Source organism: Bos indicus, chromosome 13 (assembly GCF_029378745.1).
Source record: "Bos indicus isolate NIAB-ARS_2022 breed Sahiwal x Tharparkar chromosome 13, NIAB-ARS_B.indTharparkar_mat_pri_1.0, whole genome shotgun sequence".
In the NCBI taxonomy this organism is placed as follows: Eukaryota; Metazoa; Chordata; class Mammalia; order Artiodactyla; family Bovidae; genus Bos; species Bos indicus.
Genome location: NC_091772.1, coordinates 17,710,196 through 17,727,363, shown reverse-complemented (window position 1 = coordinate 17,727,363; position 17,168 = coordinate 17,710,196). Strand labels below are relative to the sequence as shown.

Below are 17,168 nucleotides of genomic sequence, written 5' to 3'. Positions count from 1 at the left end.
CATTTTGGATAGTTTAACCAGCACGCGCAGAGAACCTTTATGGCAGCCGTATGGTAAAGTAACAATGCTCTGCTTGAAGGTGGCAGCTATGGAAGGAGATGAGAAAGGCCTGATCTCTTAGATGCAGGTAGCCACTGCCTGGTGATACAGCACTGTGTTTGAAGTCAACATCCTGAATCTGTCACTTAGCAGGTGTGGGATCTTGGCAAACCTGTCTTAACTGGGTTAAATGTAGGCAGTTTTTAAAAGTAGGATATTTTCTTCAAAAGGAATTAGGAAATCTTCCTGCAACTATTCATTTTAACAGAGTATCTCTGAGAGCCTTCCACAGAAGTATGTGGATCTTTTATCTGGAGCTGCTGGTCAAAGAGGAAAAAATACGTTAAATGGACAAGTAGAAGGTAAGAACTCTATTTTATGGAAAAGTCATTTGACAGAATGTTGATATAAAATGGAAATGCTGATATATTCTAATAGGCAAAGAAAATCACCTGTCAGATGTGTAGTGAGGTAAAAGACGAGAAAAGGAGGGAAATAGTGTATCTTATCAGGTGTCAGCCACAGATTAAATTGAGAATCATTTAAGGAGCTAAGTTATTTAGCTCCTGGACTTCCTTGGCGGTCCAGTGGTTAGGACTCTGTGCAGTTAAGAGTCTCTAGTGCAGGGGGTGCTGGTTCGATCCCTATTCAGGGAACTAAGGTTCCATTTGACACATGGGCCAAAAAAATAAAAAATTAATTCTGTTTCGAGATACTCTATGACCTAAGGAAGGTTAAAAAAACACGAGGAAAGAGGGAATGAAGGATTAGAGAGACAGAGGGTGTAGGGAGGAAATGAAGGAAAGGAAGCACAGGTCTGTGGGGAAGGGGACAATAAGTAAGATAACTCTTTAGAAAAAGGGAGAGTATTTGATATGGATGATGCATTTGAAGTGAGCTTCCAGCACCAAACGTGTCAGAGAAGAACAGCAAAGCTTTCCCCTCTTCCTGTTTTCCTCATTGTTAGGAAGGCATTCAGGATTGCGGTTCCTGGGCGTACAGAGCTGTGTGTTATCCTCTGTGGAGGAGCACAGGCATAGGTGCTCAGCTGTAAATACTTGCAAATTGGTGTCATAGAAATGTTGCTGCTTTATAGGATGGTGTCACGTAGGCCAATAAAAGAGAACTAGAAAGAAGGAGTGAGCAGGGGGCATGATAGGGAGATCAAGGAACCTACAGCCTGATAGTCCACTGGAAAGTTTCCAACCTGTAATGCAGTTTCACTTTGGGGGTAAGTGTTAGAATGAGGAAGTTGAGGCTAAGATTTCAGGAGAATAAATTAAGTTGAAGTAATGTAGAAGCAGACTCAGTATAGACCAGAGTTTCTCAGATTTTAACTAGTAGCCTGGGGACCTTGTATGAAGTGCACATACTGAGCAGGAAGTCTGAGAATCTGTGTTTCTAACAAGCTCTCTGAGTAGCAAGGGTGTAGCCTTACATTTAGAGAAATCTGGAAGTAGAGCTTTGGAGAATTCAGGACATAACAGGATAAAGGAAAAACATTATTTTGTTGTTCTTTCTAAACATGTCTATAGCCAGAGGGAAGCAAAGAGTTGAAGTAGCAATTACAGGTGTAAGATACCATTGCTAAGCAAAGAGGGAAAAAGAAGTGGTGGGGATGATCCATAGAAAGAATGTAAAGGGGGAAGAATTAAGACCACAGATCCAGAGATTACCCTTTATAGAGGGAAGACTCTAGTGAAAGGACAAAGGGAGGAAAGTAAGGCCTTAGGGAGGTGAGTTTGGAGTTGAGGAAACTTGAAGGAACTCCTCCTAGATGGCTTCAGTGTATTTGCAATGAGAAGAGATAAGATCATTGTTGCTCCAGAGAATACTGGAGGTGGGAGGGGGTGCTAGAAGTGGGGGAAACTCCAGCCACTCCAAATACCTATCAGGCATCAAAGATATATGTTGTATTGGTATTTGTTATTCAAATTAGATTAATGTGAATATGGGGTCATTGACTTTTTTTGATAGTTGTTTCACAGAACTCCTTTGAAGCAGTAGCATGGTGTACCAAACCAAACTAAGTTTTGAAACAAAACAGATTAATAGGGTTCATTCCCTAAATACTAGAATTGTTAATTTTTGATAAGTACTATACTGATTTTGAAACATGCAAAATTTTTAATATCTTATAATTGTGTGACAGTTAAATTTATTATTTCCTTTTTGATAATTGTATTTCAATATTGAGAACTTATGCATTATTTTCTAGATGTGTCTTATATACCTTCTTGCATGATTGGATCGAGAAACTTTAAGATGGCTAAACTAGAGGAGCCAAGACATGTAGGCATACCAGTAGCCCACATGGGTATGAAACAAAGTGAATATTTTTATGAACCATTATTCTACAAGTGTGTATCCTAGCTAATCAGTTCATTACTCTTTCTCTGATAAGAAATGAATTATGCATTCAGTTGAACTGTCATCCCAGCTGTACACTTCTTAAATGACTGGACAGATTGAAGAACATGATAAATACTTGTAGTATAATGGTGGAAATGATACTGCTGTATTGCATTCAAGATAATGCTGTTGCATTTTCCCATCTACTTTCACATTTATCTTCTTGGGGTCATGATTTATTCCTCTGATTAACATCACTTTTCTCATCAGTCGGCATGTTCACATTGGTCTGTGTCCACTTTAATATTTTATAAAGTCATTGAAAATGTAATGTTACTTTTGAAATCTTAACTGCATGTTTTGTTAAACCTTTATTTCTATTTTTTCTTCACTCTCTATAGTGGATTCGTAGTCTGTCTTGCTGGTGTCCTAACATCCCCCTGAAAACAAGACACTGAAACCGAATGTATTCACTGCCAAGGCTGAGCACAAGGATTTCGGCTCAGTACTAACTCTGCATGAATGTAAAGCTGGCTTTCATATTTACATGTAATTAACTCTTATGTCCCTTTTGCCTTTTAGATTCTCCTGAGAAATATCCTAACGTGAAGGTAAAATCGTTTATGTTTTTATCTTGAATTATGAACTGTGGATTGTATCAAAGGTACATTATTTATTAATCAACTTGTTTCCAAACCCATTCAGCCTGCATTCTTAGTGAAAGATTCTGTTCCTAGTAAAACAGTCGGAATGAAGGATTTACAAACATCTAGTTCAGGTAAATTTTGCAATACACACGTAACTCTGAAAAGAGGGAAACTGAAGTATTTGAAATGCTCAGTCTTCATACTGCTGACTTTTTTTTGCAAATTTAATTGAAGCATTTGACATACATAAGGCATATGTTATTATTGGTATCCATGTTTTAAAAAAAAAGATAGGTACAAGCATAAGAACAAGAAATTTTTAAAATGTAAACTTGAACTCAATATGTTTCTGTATATGTTTCGATACCCTGAAGTTCTCAGTTTGCAGTCTGTATACTTCTTAGGGATTCCCAGAAGTTAATTATTAGATCCTAAGATTTTTCCAGTGTCCAGAAATGCTTATTTGAACTCTGACCTTTACCTAGAGTAAAGCTTCTCTTGCTAATATATCAGTTGTATTTCAGCTTATAATTATTTCATTTTAGTGTTGTTACACAGATGAATGTAGGCCAGCCAGATGTTTTGTTTAGCAGACTTTGTGTGTGTGTTGTTTTTGTGGTATCTTTGATTATTAGAAGTAGGGGAAGTACTCATACTTTAATGACTTTTTGATAGACATAATCTTTTAAAACAGTGATTCTGAAAGTTTTGGCTTTAGGATCCTTTTATACTTCTAAAAATTATTGAGAATGCAACGGAACTTTTGTTTTAAGTAGGTTGTATTTATTGATGTTCACTGTATTGGAAAACAAAGCTGAAAAACTTAAAATACAAGAACACAGAAGCATAATGGCTAATTCCATTTGTCATTTGAGTTATAATATCACATATCGTGTCTCTGAAGAACTCCACTGTGCACTCAGAAGAGAATGAGAATGGAAGTAACATTTAGTGTTGTTGTGAAAATAGTTCTGACCTCTTGGACCCCCTGACCCAGTGGGTCTCTGGACTTCAGGGAGTCTCAGGGCACACTTGAGAACCACAGTTTTAAACTGTTGAAGTGGTTAGATGTGAAATGATAAAGGGGACCTTGAGTTGAAATGGGGTTTAAAGTTTCACTTTTACATTTCTTGCTTGTTTCTTTGACTTCTCTTAAGAAATTCAGACCTGACAGCTTTTTTTGTTTTTGAAGCAAACATTTTTGTGTTGTATTCATTCTTGCCTCATGGTGCTCTGTGCTCTTTGGATCCAGTGTGGTCCTCGACTCATCCTATTTTCACGTGGAAACAATTAGTCACACACAAGCCTATCATTTCTTATATAAGTTTATGATGTTTATCCAAGGCTTAAAAAATGGGTTCTGAAGATATTGATACATTGAGAAAAGGCTGTCTCATTGTAATTAAAATTGGTGGTAGTGGTGTTCAGTCGCTAAATCGTGTCCAACTCTTTGTGACCCTATGGACTGTAGCACGCCAGGCTGCCCTGTCCCTCACCATCTCCCCGAGTTCGCCTAGTCATGTTCACTGAATCAGTGATGCTATTCAACCATCTCACCCTCTGCTGTCCCCTTCTCCTCCCCTCAATCTTTTCCAGCATTAGGGTCTTTTCCAGTGAGTTGGCTCTTCACATCAGGTGTCCAAAGTATTGGAGCTTCAGTTTCAGCATCAGTCCTTCCATTGTGTATTCAGAGTTCATTTCCCTTAGGATTGACTGGTTTGATCTCTTTGCTCTCCAGGGACTCTCAAGAGTCTTCTCTAGCATCAGTTCTTTGGCACTCAGCCTTCTTTACGGTCAAACTCTCATATCCCTCTGTGACTACTGCAAAAATCATAGCTTTGACTGTACAGACCTTTGTTGGCAAAGTGATGTCTTTGCTTTTTAATACATTGTCTTGGTTTGTACCATTAATTAAGGTAGTACCATTCAATAAAAGTGTTTTTAAAACCATGGTCTCTAGAACACACAATATTGTCATGCATAATTAAATGTAAAATAAATGCCATAAATTTTGTTAATAAAATATTTGTATGTTGAGGAAAAATAATTATTAATAAAGTTCTTATGGAATACAGAATATGTAATAGAGACTGAGTGAATCAAAGTAAGTAATACTAGAAAATTAGCAAGTAGAAAAAATGAGACACTAGTTAACGTCTCTTCATGAATGGCAGTGAAGTGTAAGATATAATAAGCTCTGAAGGACTACTGAGTTTGAGGGGAGAGGAGGACATGGAACTAATTCTCTGAGGTAAGACTGTACAAGTTAGTCAGAGTAGTATTCTTATTGACATTCTAATAAATGGAAACTGTTTTCAGATTTTTCAGATTCCGATTCTCCTAGTTTGAGCCTCAATAATGAGACTTATCAAAGAGCGGGGCATTTAAAAGTTGATCAGTGTTCACCGGTGTCACAGTCAATGACCAAAAATCAGTCAGCATCCACAGAATTTGGACAGATGACTGTAATAGATAAAAGATGACTTTTGGAGCGGTGTTTCTGGGGAATTACACGCTCCATGACCTGTGCCAGTTTCAGCTGCCAGAAAACAGAAAAAGCAAACAAGGTAACGCAGAAGCCCAGGGCACCCAGCTGTGGGCCACCTGGGCACGGCCTAACCGTTATTCTGACGGTTCCAAATTAGATTTTGTGGCAAAACCTACCTTGTGCTGACTCCTTTTATGCAACCTACAGCCAAGCAATACCTCTTAGTGAGGTGTTTGCATTCTCCCTCTGACCGTAGTAATACAATAAATACAAAGAGAGTTAGGAGAAAGTAAGTTTGTTTCGCCTTGTATTTAGCATACAGCTGAGAGTGGGTAGCAGGATTATATTTAGAACTCTGGGACCAGTTGGGAGACCCAGGTAGACATCTAGAGATTGCCTTCTCAAAATGTAACTTCATAGCAATATTGAAGGAGTACTGTATCATTTAAAAGCAGTATATAGAAAGTCAATTCTGATTCTACTAGGATGCCCAGTCTATTGAGTAACCATGTCTAATATGTGTTGTTCATAAATACCAATTATTTTAGCACCTTTAATCTGTCATATAATCAGAAATCATATACTGTTTCTTTTTTTCACACCTAGTTTTTTCTTTTCTATCCTCACCTATAGGGTTAACTTTGCATTTACAAAAGATTCTCAGTTATTTCCTAGAATAGTGACTACAAGCTATAAACTCAAAGTGTTTTGTTTTGTTTTAATCTATAGAAGTGACTTGTTTGCCCTTGTTTCTCCATTAGCTTGGTATGTCCACGAAACACAAATTCAGATAAAACCTATCCAGTCCCTTCAACAAAGGAAGATGTGAAATAGGAAAACTACAAAATAAATAGAAGCAACGTCAGACCGTTCATGTAGATCGTTTCTCATCTCAGTCGATACCTTTTAGAAAGTAACCAGCAGAGTCTACTTCAGGGCCCCCGGATTTGTATGTTTATTCATTTCATAATGATTTATTCTATACTGGACTCAGAACATTTTATATCCTAAATATTTCTGGAAATGCTCCCCCAGTTCAGGCCTGCATCACCTTTGTTTTTTTCCATTAATAATGCCTTCAGATTCATCTCCCTCCATTTGTTTGTATGCCCTTCAAATTCATTCCTCTTGTAGCATTTAGAGTCACCTCTCTCAAAAGCAAGTGTGACTGTGAACCACTCGTCAAATCACAGTAATGTCCAGGCATCATAAAGTGACACGTGAGGCTTTCATAATCTGCTTCTGCCTGACTCTTCATGTCTCGCCCTTTCTGTCGTCTGCTATGGAGTTCTGAATTGCTGGTGATGCCCTCCTGACCTGTCCCTGTACTTTCTCAGATATTCACCCTGTTGAGTGTGTGCTTCTCTCCCCGTCTTGTTACAGCCTTGCATGCCTTCCCTCTCCTTCCCTTGGACTGTGTAAGTCTCCACTCAGGCATTATCTCCGGACATGTTTTATCTACATTTTTCTTTAAACTCCAGAGTCTAGTACAGAGCAGAAAGCTGATAAATAATTATTGAATAAAATAAATAAGGACTAAAAAGTGATTTTTAAGAGCTTGTCCTATGCAGTTTAGGAGCCAAGAAGATAGACATGTGAAAAAATAATTTACAATTCAGGTGATGAAGATACACTAGAAAAATCTATAAAGTACTAAGGTAGCTATAAGGAAAGGGATACCTGTTTATCTGAGGAAAGATAGCTGTAATCAAGGACAACTTCACAAAACAGGTTGAGTCTTAAAAGATGAAAAGTAATTTGTCAGAAAAGTACAAGGTAGCATTTCAGATTAAGGAATTGATAAAAGCATAAAAAGTAAGAGGAATTTTGTAAACCATGAATAATGTTGCAGTTGAAACTTGGCATGTTGTTAAAAAGGTACTGTTAGGAAGTAGATAAGAGAATGTATTGTGACTTTATATGTCTGTCCTGCATTTTGAAATTTTGTTTGGTTTCTGATTGTTTTCTTCATTGATGTTTGGATGATATTGTGAATGAATCTTTGAGCTGTTTGTGTGCCCGTATCCTGGTGACATCTGGTATTTTCCAAATTGTTTGCTGAAATTTTAGATCGTTGGAAGTATGTCTTAAAGAAGTAAATATTCAGTTGAAGATTAAGATTGATTTAAGATGTCATTTGATACAGTGTTTTAAATCTGTTTTAAATAAAGATTATTGTCTTTTATCTAAATATTCTAAATAATTTTAACTAAACATACAGATTTGTCAGCAGAACTAGACTTAGAAATGACATCAGAGGAAGAAGAAGAAAAACCTGTTGGAGATAAAAATAACCATTCCCAGGTATGTAAAAATGCAAATTTAAATTTCTGGTTTAATACTGTTTCCTGTGCTTCAACAGCATAATACAGTGTGTAACAGAGGTCATGACAAATAAAATTACCTTTCAAAATTAGCCTTTTAGAATCAATAGATAATAATTTAATAGTTTTTATGGCACCTTAATTATTAAGGTTAGAATCTTAATATTGTTAGAATCCATTATACTTATAGTTTGTTTTTGGAATTGAGGGAAAAAAATTTCCTGACTGTTGTTTACTTCTTCCATTTTTATAACTTCATTACATGATTATGAAGGTGATATCAAATACTGACTTGTAAGAGTAAACAGTTGAAATTATGAACAATATGACAATGATGATTCCTGACCTAGATACATGTAGGGAGAAATCATTCCCAGTGGTTCAGGGTTTTCCATTGAAATTGCCAGTCAGTGATGCCAAGATGAAAGAGTCATTCTGTCTGTGATCTTGGCGTAATTGATTAGGGATGTACATTCAGGGAGAGAGTGGGGTCATAGAATTAACCCAGTTACCTATTAAGAGAATCAAAGCTTCCAGATTGGACCTTTGTTGTTAGGGCACAAATAATAACTTTCTAATTTATCTCATTTTGGGGTGAGAAATCAATAAGTATTACAAAAAAAGCTTTATCCACTTTGATTGGTGGATATTAGAATATAATATAACTGAATGTAGGGCCTTCTTTGGTAGCTCAGCTGGTAAAGAATCCACCTGCAATACAAGAGACCCCAGTTCATTTCCTGGGTCAGGAAATTCCCCTGGAGAAGGGTTCAGCTACCCACTCCAGTATTGTTGGGCTTCCCTGGTGGCTCAGATGGTAAAGAATCCACCTGTAATGTGCAAGACTTAGGTTTAATCCCTGGGTTGGGAAGATCCTCTGGAGGAGGACATGGCAACCTACTCCAGGATTCTTGCCTGGAGAATCCCCATGGACAGAGGAGCCTGGTGGGCTACAGTCCTTAGGGATGGAAAGAGTCAGACATGACTGAGCACACACATAACTAAATGTAAGCAGGTAATATGTATTGATGAATAACACTATCATAATATATAATTTGCATTAAAATTTAGGGATTTGTTCCTGATTGTTGTTGTTTGATTTTGGCTCCTAGTAATATAAAGTTTATCTGTTTTGCATGTATGAGTCCTTAAAAAAAAAAATCTTACAAATGTGCTGTAGGGACTCTCTATTTAAGATACAGTGAGGTGAAATATTTTTAAGTGAGGAAGCCTTTATAACATTAAAAATCACCTAATTAATTTTTGGTAGGTTTAACATATATGAATTACTTAATTCAAACAGTGACAAAATTGGGTTTGTGAGTTCATGTTTTTCCCCTATTTTAGGCTAAGGCAAGTTATTTTTCACTTCCTACTTGTGATCCAGTGATTTGTGAGTAGCTAAGCATAGATTAAGAAATTTAAGAGTTAAATTTTAATAAATTTTAGATTTCCAACATGGATACTTCAGGATATTTTTAATGACAAATACATGCAGTTCCTTCCCTTTGTGTATTTAATAACAAATTTAAAAACAATAAAAATAAAATTAAAAATAGAATAAACAATATAAAACAAAAAAATAAAAAATTTAATAACAAATACATGTACTCCCTTCCCAATACATGTATAAGGCTTCCCTTGTAGCTCAGCTGGAAGAGAATGTGCCTGCAGTGCAGGAGACCTGGGCTCGATTCCTGGGTTGGGAAGATCCCCTAGAGAAAGAAAAGACTGTCCACTCCAGTATTCTGGCCTGGGGAACACCATGGTCTGTATAGTCCATAGGGTTGCAAAGAGTTGGACACAACTGAGTGGCTTTCACTTAAACTTTCACATGTACTCCCACATATTCTTTAATCCTCACTTGCAGATGTTTCTTTTGAGACAGACTTTTCCATTATGTTGTTTACTAAAATGTAGTAAGTTTTGACGCATGTGATTTTGTCACATAGGTAGTATAAACTCCCACCCCCAAAAAATTATCTCCAAAGGAGAAAACTGAGTTTTGAGATGCTGTGCGATTTTTCTTCCTTCCAGTAATAGATTTTTAAATTTCTTTAACAAATGCTTGATAGCTCTTTTGTGTAAGAGGTGCCTTGACTGAGTTTTAACAACAGACACAAATCTGTAGGTATTCTTCTTTAAAAGAAAAAGGAGATCAGCCCTATCCCCAGCTAAGGCATTAAGTTACTTGGGCAAGGTCACGCTTTTAATTTATCTGATTCATTTGATGAATTCATTTGGTAATTTATTGGATTCAGGGTTACAGAATTTTATCATCTCTTTTGGTGCCATAAAATGCTAGGGAATGCCACTTTTAGGGGCATTGAAGAAATCATTTAGTTTATCTTTGTGTATGATGTTAAGAAGGGTTCTAATTTCATTCTTTTACATGTAGCTGTCCAGTTTTCTCAGCACCATTTATTGAAGAGGCTGTCTTTGCCCCATTGTATATTCTTGCCTCCTTTGTCAAAACTAAGGTACCCATAGGTGCATGGGTTTATTTCTGGGCTTTCAGACTTGTTCCATTGGTGTATATTTCTGTTTTTGTGCCAGTACCATACTGTCTTTATGACTGTAGCTTTGTAGTATAATCTGAATTCAAGAAGGTTGATTTTTCCAGCTTGATTACATTAAAATGGATTAAAGACCTAAGTGTAAAACTAGAAACTATAAAACTCTTAGAGAAAAACATAGGCAGAACACTCAATGACATAAATCAAAGCAAGATCATCTGTGACCCACCTTCTAGAGTAATGGAAATAAAAACAAAAGTAAACAACTGGGACCTAATTAAACCTAAAAGCTTTTGCACAGCAAAGGAAACTATAAGCAAGGTGAAAAGACAACCCTCAGAATGGGAGAAAATAATAGCAAATGAAACAACTGACAAAGGATTAATTTCCAAAATATACAAGCAGCTCATACAACTCAATAGCAGAAACACAATCCAATCAAAAACTGGGAAAAAGACCTAAATAGACATTTCTCCAAAGACGACATACAGATGGCTAACAAACACATGAAAAGATGCTCAACATCACTCATTATTAGAGAAATACAAATCAAAACTACAATGAGATATCACCTCACACCAGTCAGAATGGGCATCATTAAAAAGTCGACAAGCAATAAATGCTGGAGAGGGTGTGGAGAAAAGGGAACACTTGCACTGTTGGTGGGAATGTAAATTGATCCAGTCACTATGGAAGACGGTATGGAGATTCCTTAAAAAACTAGGAATAAAACCACCATATGACCCAGCAATCCCACTCCTAGGCATATACCCTGAGGAAACCAAAACTGAAAAAGACACATGTATCCCATCATTCATTGCAGCACTGCTGCTATAGTTAGAACATGGAAGCAACCTAGATGTCCATCGATAGATGAATGGATAAAGAAGTTGTGGTTCATATACACAATGGAATATTACTCAGCCATAAAAAGGTATGCACTTGAGTCAGTTCTAATGAGGTGAATGAATCTAGAACCTATTATACAGAGTGAAGTAAGTCAGAAAGAGATATTGTATTCTAACACATATATATAGAATCTAGGAAAATGGTACTGAAGAATTTATTTACAGGGCAGCAGTGGAGAATCAGACATAGAGAATAGACTTATGGACTTGGGGCAAGGGGAAGAGAGGGTGAGATGCATGAAAAGAGTAACATGGAAACTTACATACCATATGTAAAAAGATAGCTAACGGGAATTTGCTGTATGGCTCAGAAAACTCAAACAGGGGCTCTGTATCAATCTAGAGGGGTGGGATGGGGGCAGATGAGAGGAAGGTTCAAAAGGCAGGGGATATATGTATAACTTTGGCTGATTTATGTTGAGGTTTGACAGAAAACAACAAAATTCTGTAAAGCAATTTCATTCAATTAAAAAATAATTTGAAAAAAGAAAGAAAAAGACAAAAAAAAAGCATTTAACCTTTTTTGGTTTTACTCCTATTTCTGGTAAATAATGGGGCTACCATAGATAATTATTTCTATACCCTCTAGCTATAAAGTTTGATGGTTATTGAATGTGGAATTGGGAAGCATTATTTATATTCCAGAATTCCACACTAACACCTCCTCAGTTTCACTCTGCTCCTTGTGTTTTGGTAAACTTTGGTTCATATATTTTAGTGAACACCATCACTTTTTGGTTATATCCTGGATCCAAATGAACAAAGAAATGTAAAAGGCAGTGGGGAAAGAATGGCTTTAGTGTTTTTGAGGCACTAAGGTGTCACATCCTCTAAATCTGGCTGTTTAATGGAAAATCCAGGTGGTAAAGACTGAAGAGGACAGATTTTGTGTGTTTTGTCTTTTTATTTCTCTGTCTCTGCCAGTTAGCCGGGGAAGACTGGGGATGAATAATTGCATCATCTTAAGAAAGCCTTTTTTGAAATTTTGGGAATTTGGTTTCTTTTTGTCAAACAAGAAGAAGTAGGATTTACAAATATTTCAGTGACTTGTTAGTGATAAAATTAAAGTAAGCACAAAAAGATTTTTTTATCACTTAAAATCAGGCCAAACCCTGAGTCAAATAATACAATTAATGAAAACAACCCCAAAAAAGATGTTTATAATTAAGTAACAGAATTTCTTAGTGTCAAACTTTCATTAAAGGTTGAAGAAGAAAAGAAGAAGCACAAAAGTAGTGAAGTGGAAATATCAGACAATGTATGTGATACTGCTGATGAGAGTGGATTGATTCAGCAGAGAAAGAGTGGAGGAAACAGCAGTCAGGAGTTTGCTGCTATGGAGAATGAAGGTTCTGATAGGTAAGCCTATTTAACAGCAGGTCATTTGTTATTTTTCTGTGAAATAAGTTTGGATGTGAGAGTTGGACTATAAAAAAAGCTGAGTGCTGAAGAATTGATGCTTTTGAACTGTGGTGTTGGAGAAGACTCTTGAGAGTCCCTTGGACTGCAAGGAGATGCAACAAGTCCATTCTAAAGGAGATCAGTCCTGGGTGTTCATTGGAAGGACTGATGTTGAAGCTGAAACTCCAATACTTAGGCTACCTGATGTGAAGAGCAGACTCATCGGAAAAGACCCTGATGCTGGGAAAGATTGAGGGCAGGAAGAGAAGGGGACGACAGAGGAGGAAATGGTTGGATGGCATCACTGACTCAATGGACATGAGTTTGGGTAAACTCCGGGAGTTGGTGATGGACAGGGAGGCCTGGCATGGTGTGGTTCATGGGGTCGCAGAGAGTTGGATACAACTGAGTGACTAAACTGAACTGAACTGAACTGAGCTAATGGTTGTGATTATCACATTTTATATTTTGCTAGAGATAAAGTTATTTTTATTTTTTTGTCCTTTAGACATAATAGTAAAGTTAATTTCTTAACATACAACCATATTACAGTATTAGAGTATTCTGAATTTGACTGCCTACTTGCCTTTACCAGTGTGTGGATATTTATTTAAATATTTAAATATATTTTATGTCACTACTTAACATCTCTTCATTTCAGTTTGAGGACTTCTTTCAGCATTTCTTATGAGACAGGTCTAGTGGTGAGGAACTCCTTCAGCTCTTGTTTTTCTGGGAAAGTTTTTATTTCTCCTTCATTTCTGAAACATAACTTCTGGGTAGAGTATTCTTGGTTGGCAGGTTTTTTTCTCCTATCACTTTGAGCATGTCCATGGTTAGAAGCCAAATTGTTGTTGGTGGCAGGGGAACTGATAAGTACTGGTCTTTCAGCCATAATGCTGAAATCACCCCATCATGTGGGTGGCTTAAAAGTAAACTGCCTCACCGCCCCCGCCCCCACCACCAAATATTTCCTTGATTTTTTCTTTCATGGTATATGTGCCGCATGTCATTTAAAAAGTTGCCCAAATTAAGAGTTACTTTTTTTTTTTAGTTTTTTTTTTTTTTTCTTTTTGGCTGCGCTGGTTCTTTGCAGCTGCAGTGCTTGGGCTTCTCAGTGTGGTGGCTTCTCTTGATGCTGAGCGTGGGCTGTAGGGTGCTGGCTTCAGGAGTTGTGCCGCACGGGTTTAGTTGCCCCGTGGCATGTGGGATCTTCCCGGACCAGGGATCAAACCAGTGCCCCCTCATTGGCAGGCAGACTCCTAAGTACTGGACCATCAGGGACATCCCTAAATTAAGCATTATTGTATTTAAAAGCAAAACAGAAAATATCGTAAATCTAATTATGCCTCCCATGGGTAAGAGTCACTGTGTTTAAGCAGTGAACTCTAGGTTTCCAGTGTAGCCCTTGAGGTTCTTCCCAGTGTCTTTCCAAAGATGCACCTCTCTGCTGTCTTTCATGTGTTTTCTAATTTTCCTTCCAGGTTCCCAGGAAACAGCCTAGATGCCACGTGCCTGATCTTTGTGCTCCATATTCTAATCTCCAAGTAGAATGATTTTCTCCCTTTTTTCTTCTTTGTAACCTTCTCTCTTCACTTCTTCTGTAAAGCCTTCCTTATTTCACTGATAACTTTCATATATCAACCCTTACATATCACATCATATCATAATTGTATATCTGTCTTTGAGGCAAGAATTTGTGTTTTCTTGCATATGGTTGGTACTTAATAACTCTTTTGTGAATTAATCAATGATTTAAGATGGGTAAGAGTAGGAATTTTACAAGAATTGCTTTTTTATTCTTTATCAGTTGAATTATTAGAAAACATTGGCTTTTTTGTGGATTTTTTTGAAGTAGCGATCCTGACGTGCATAGGAAGGAAGTAAAGAAAAAGGACAATAGGAAATGGACACCAGAAGGATGTGTGACTGCACCCATATTTGAAAAGACCGATTCACTGACTGGTGGTCTGCTGCATGTTAATGATGACAGCATTTTAAGTGAAGTGGATCAGGATGATGATAGGTAATATCTACAAATTCTTTATTTCTAGAGGAAGAAATAAGCACTGAATACTTCTGGAAATGGAGCAGCATAGTATAGTGTACAGGCCAAGACAAGAGATTCCTCAACTATAGTGGACAAACACTGCTGAAAGATTAAAGTGAGGACCAGTGCCTTTGGCCAGAAATTGTTTCAGTGCATAGTCTCCTTGAAAGCTGGACTGTAGTGAATACATGTAAACAGCCCTGTAGGGAATATTTGCTGGGACAGGCAATAGAGAACTAGATGGTAACTGAAGAGAAATGTGGAGTTCAAAGGAGTTTCTTGTTTTATGTTAAGATGGGAGCTTTTAGAGTATGTATGCTGTTAGAAATGAGCCAGCAGAGGACGTGTTTATTGAGTTTAATCTTGTTTGCATTTCCAATATTAGAAAGCTTATTGATTGTATGACATTATCTTTAAAATATTACAGTAAACTAATTGTACGTAATACTTCTGTTATATATAGTTTTATGGTAAGGGCTTGTCTTTTGGTTCTGAAGTGTAATATTCCTATGTAATTGCATGTGTGGATGATTAGTTCAGTTAATCCTACATAGATTTTTAAAAATTACGTAATCATGAACTTACAAACACTTAGGCTATACTGAATAGGATTTGATCATTCCTTGATGATTCTAGTTGATAGTAACATCGTGAGTAGCTATGATTTTGTAAGGTACTCTGAAACATTACATCATATCAACATCATAGTTGTTTATAGATTCTAAGGAAAAGGGAAAAATTTTGTTTATATTCAACAGAAAAAAAACTACTAACAATCTTTCACAAATTATTAATTTTGGTTTATAAAGTTCTAAATTAGAAAAACTATGCTTCCCATAGTAAGAGTGTTATTAACACGTACTGTGTGCTCAATAAGTGTATATCAGATACATGAATGAACAGCAGAATGGTTGAATGAATGCCTACTGATAAATTTCTTTACAAAAGCAAGTGTTTAATGAAAGTAGATTTCCAGTATTGCCTACCTCTAAAGTCTTTTTATTTTTTGAGAAACATGTGTTAAGATTCAGAAATTATTATTTATAGTTACAACTGGACATGGAATAATAATATAGATTCATTTGCTATCATATTACTTAAGAAGACTTATTTAAATACTACTTTGTCAGCATATTTTCAAACCACAGTGTTGAAGCCAGATTTCCTGAGTTTGAACTCTGGGTCTGTTGTGACCTGTTGTGTGGGCTTGGGCAACTTACTCAGCCTTTCTGTGCTCCGTTTCTTCCTATATAGAGGACCTAATGTATTACCTACCTCCCAGAATGTCTGTGAGGATTAAAATGCCATTAAGATATATAAAGTGCTTATAATAATGCATAGCAGTTGCATAGGAAGTCCTCAGAAGGCTAATATCATGGTTATTAAAAATGGGTTTCTTTCTTATAAGGACTTAAGGAATACTTCCCAGGTAGGTTTTATTGCTGTAAAACATAGTTCTTATTGAAAATAACAACTGCAAGAAATCCTGGTATACTGGTTCCCTTCACATAATGCAAGTAATGTTATGTTTTTCCTTTTCTTTGATCTAAATTAAATGCTTTATTAGTATTATAAATGTAGTTTGTTTTTCCTTTAATGTTACTCTTTTTTATTGTTTTAATGCTTTTATAAAAAACTACTTACCAATGCAAATGCAAAGATTTTATATAAAAAACAAAGTTTAGGTATTTGTATTTTTAAGTATTTAATATTAGCCTGAAAAGAATCATTTGTTTTTTTAGGCCTGCAAAGAAAACATCTAATGAAAATAACAAGGTATAGTCAAAAAGTTAACTATAAAAAATATTTTCCTAGTAAAAAACACTTTGTAAAAGGAATAGTAGCAAAATATAAAATGTTCCTTTGTTGTAGAGACATTTACTTGGACAACTTAATTTAGAAACACTATTGATAAAATTATCCTTTTGATAAAAAAAACTGTCCTTTTAAAAAGTGTCTGTTTTTGCTTTAATGATGAGATATTTATCACCTTTGTACAATTAGTATGTTCTGTAAATATTTTAAGGACATTATGAAATAGTATTATTTATGTGTAGGTCAAAGAACAAATTAATTCTGTGGATGACCTTGATGACTTAACTCAGTCATCTGAAACAGCTTCCGAGGATGGCGAGTTGCTTTACTATAAGAATTCCATGTTGCTAATTGAACAACTTGACACGGGGTGTAAAGGTAGGACTGCAGTGTAAATATAAATACAATGCCTGTTTGTGTAAGGTGTAGTAGTAATCTGTGTACACCTTGTCTAGTACTGCTCTGGAGCCAGGGATGTGTTACAGTGCTGTGCATCTCAGAAGTAGGTTCTGTATTGAAAGAACATGAACGTGAGTGGATACTCTGCGCCACAGGCCTATGATCATTCTCACTCACTGTACCTTCTGTTGACTCTTCTTTCCTGTGCCTTCACCCAAGGTCAGGTTAG

At 36.3% G+C, this 17,168-nt stretch overlaps 1 protein-coding gene across 2 annotated transcripts in view; it reads left to right on the top strand.

Moving 5' to 3' along the window:
* Positions 1 to 17,168, top strand: part of ANKRD26 (ankyrin repeat domain containing 26) — a 67,773-nt gene that overhangs the window by 24,180 nt on the left and 26,425 nt on the right. The window contains exons 12-20 of one of the 2 annotated variants that reach the window (XM_070801996.1): positions 308 to 401; positions 2,258 to 2,356; positions 2,974 to 3,002; positions 3,097 to 3,169; positions 7,748 to 7,830; positions 12,479 to 12,633; positions 14,531 to 14,701; positions 16,468 to 16,501; positions 16,783 to 16,918. In XM_070801996.1, coding sequence (XP_070658097.1) covers positions 308 to 401; positions 2,258 to 2,356; positions 2,974 to 3,002; positions 3,097 to 3,169; positions 7,748 to 7,830; positions 12,479 to 12,633; positions 14,531 to 14,701; positions 16,468 to 16,501; positions 16,783 to 16,918 — 874 coding nt within the window. The remainder of the gene's footprint in view (positions 1 to 307; positions 402 to 2,257; positions 2,357 to 2,973; positions 3,003 to 3,096; positions 3,170 to 7,747; positions 7,831 to 12,478; positions 12,634 to 14,530; positions 14,702 to 16,467; positions 16,502 to 16,782; positions 16,919 to 17,168) is intronic. The other variant, XM_070801997.1, reaches the window with a different exon arrangement.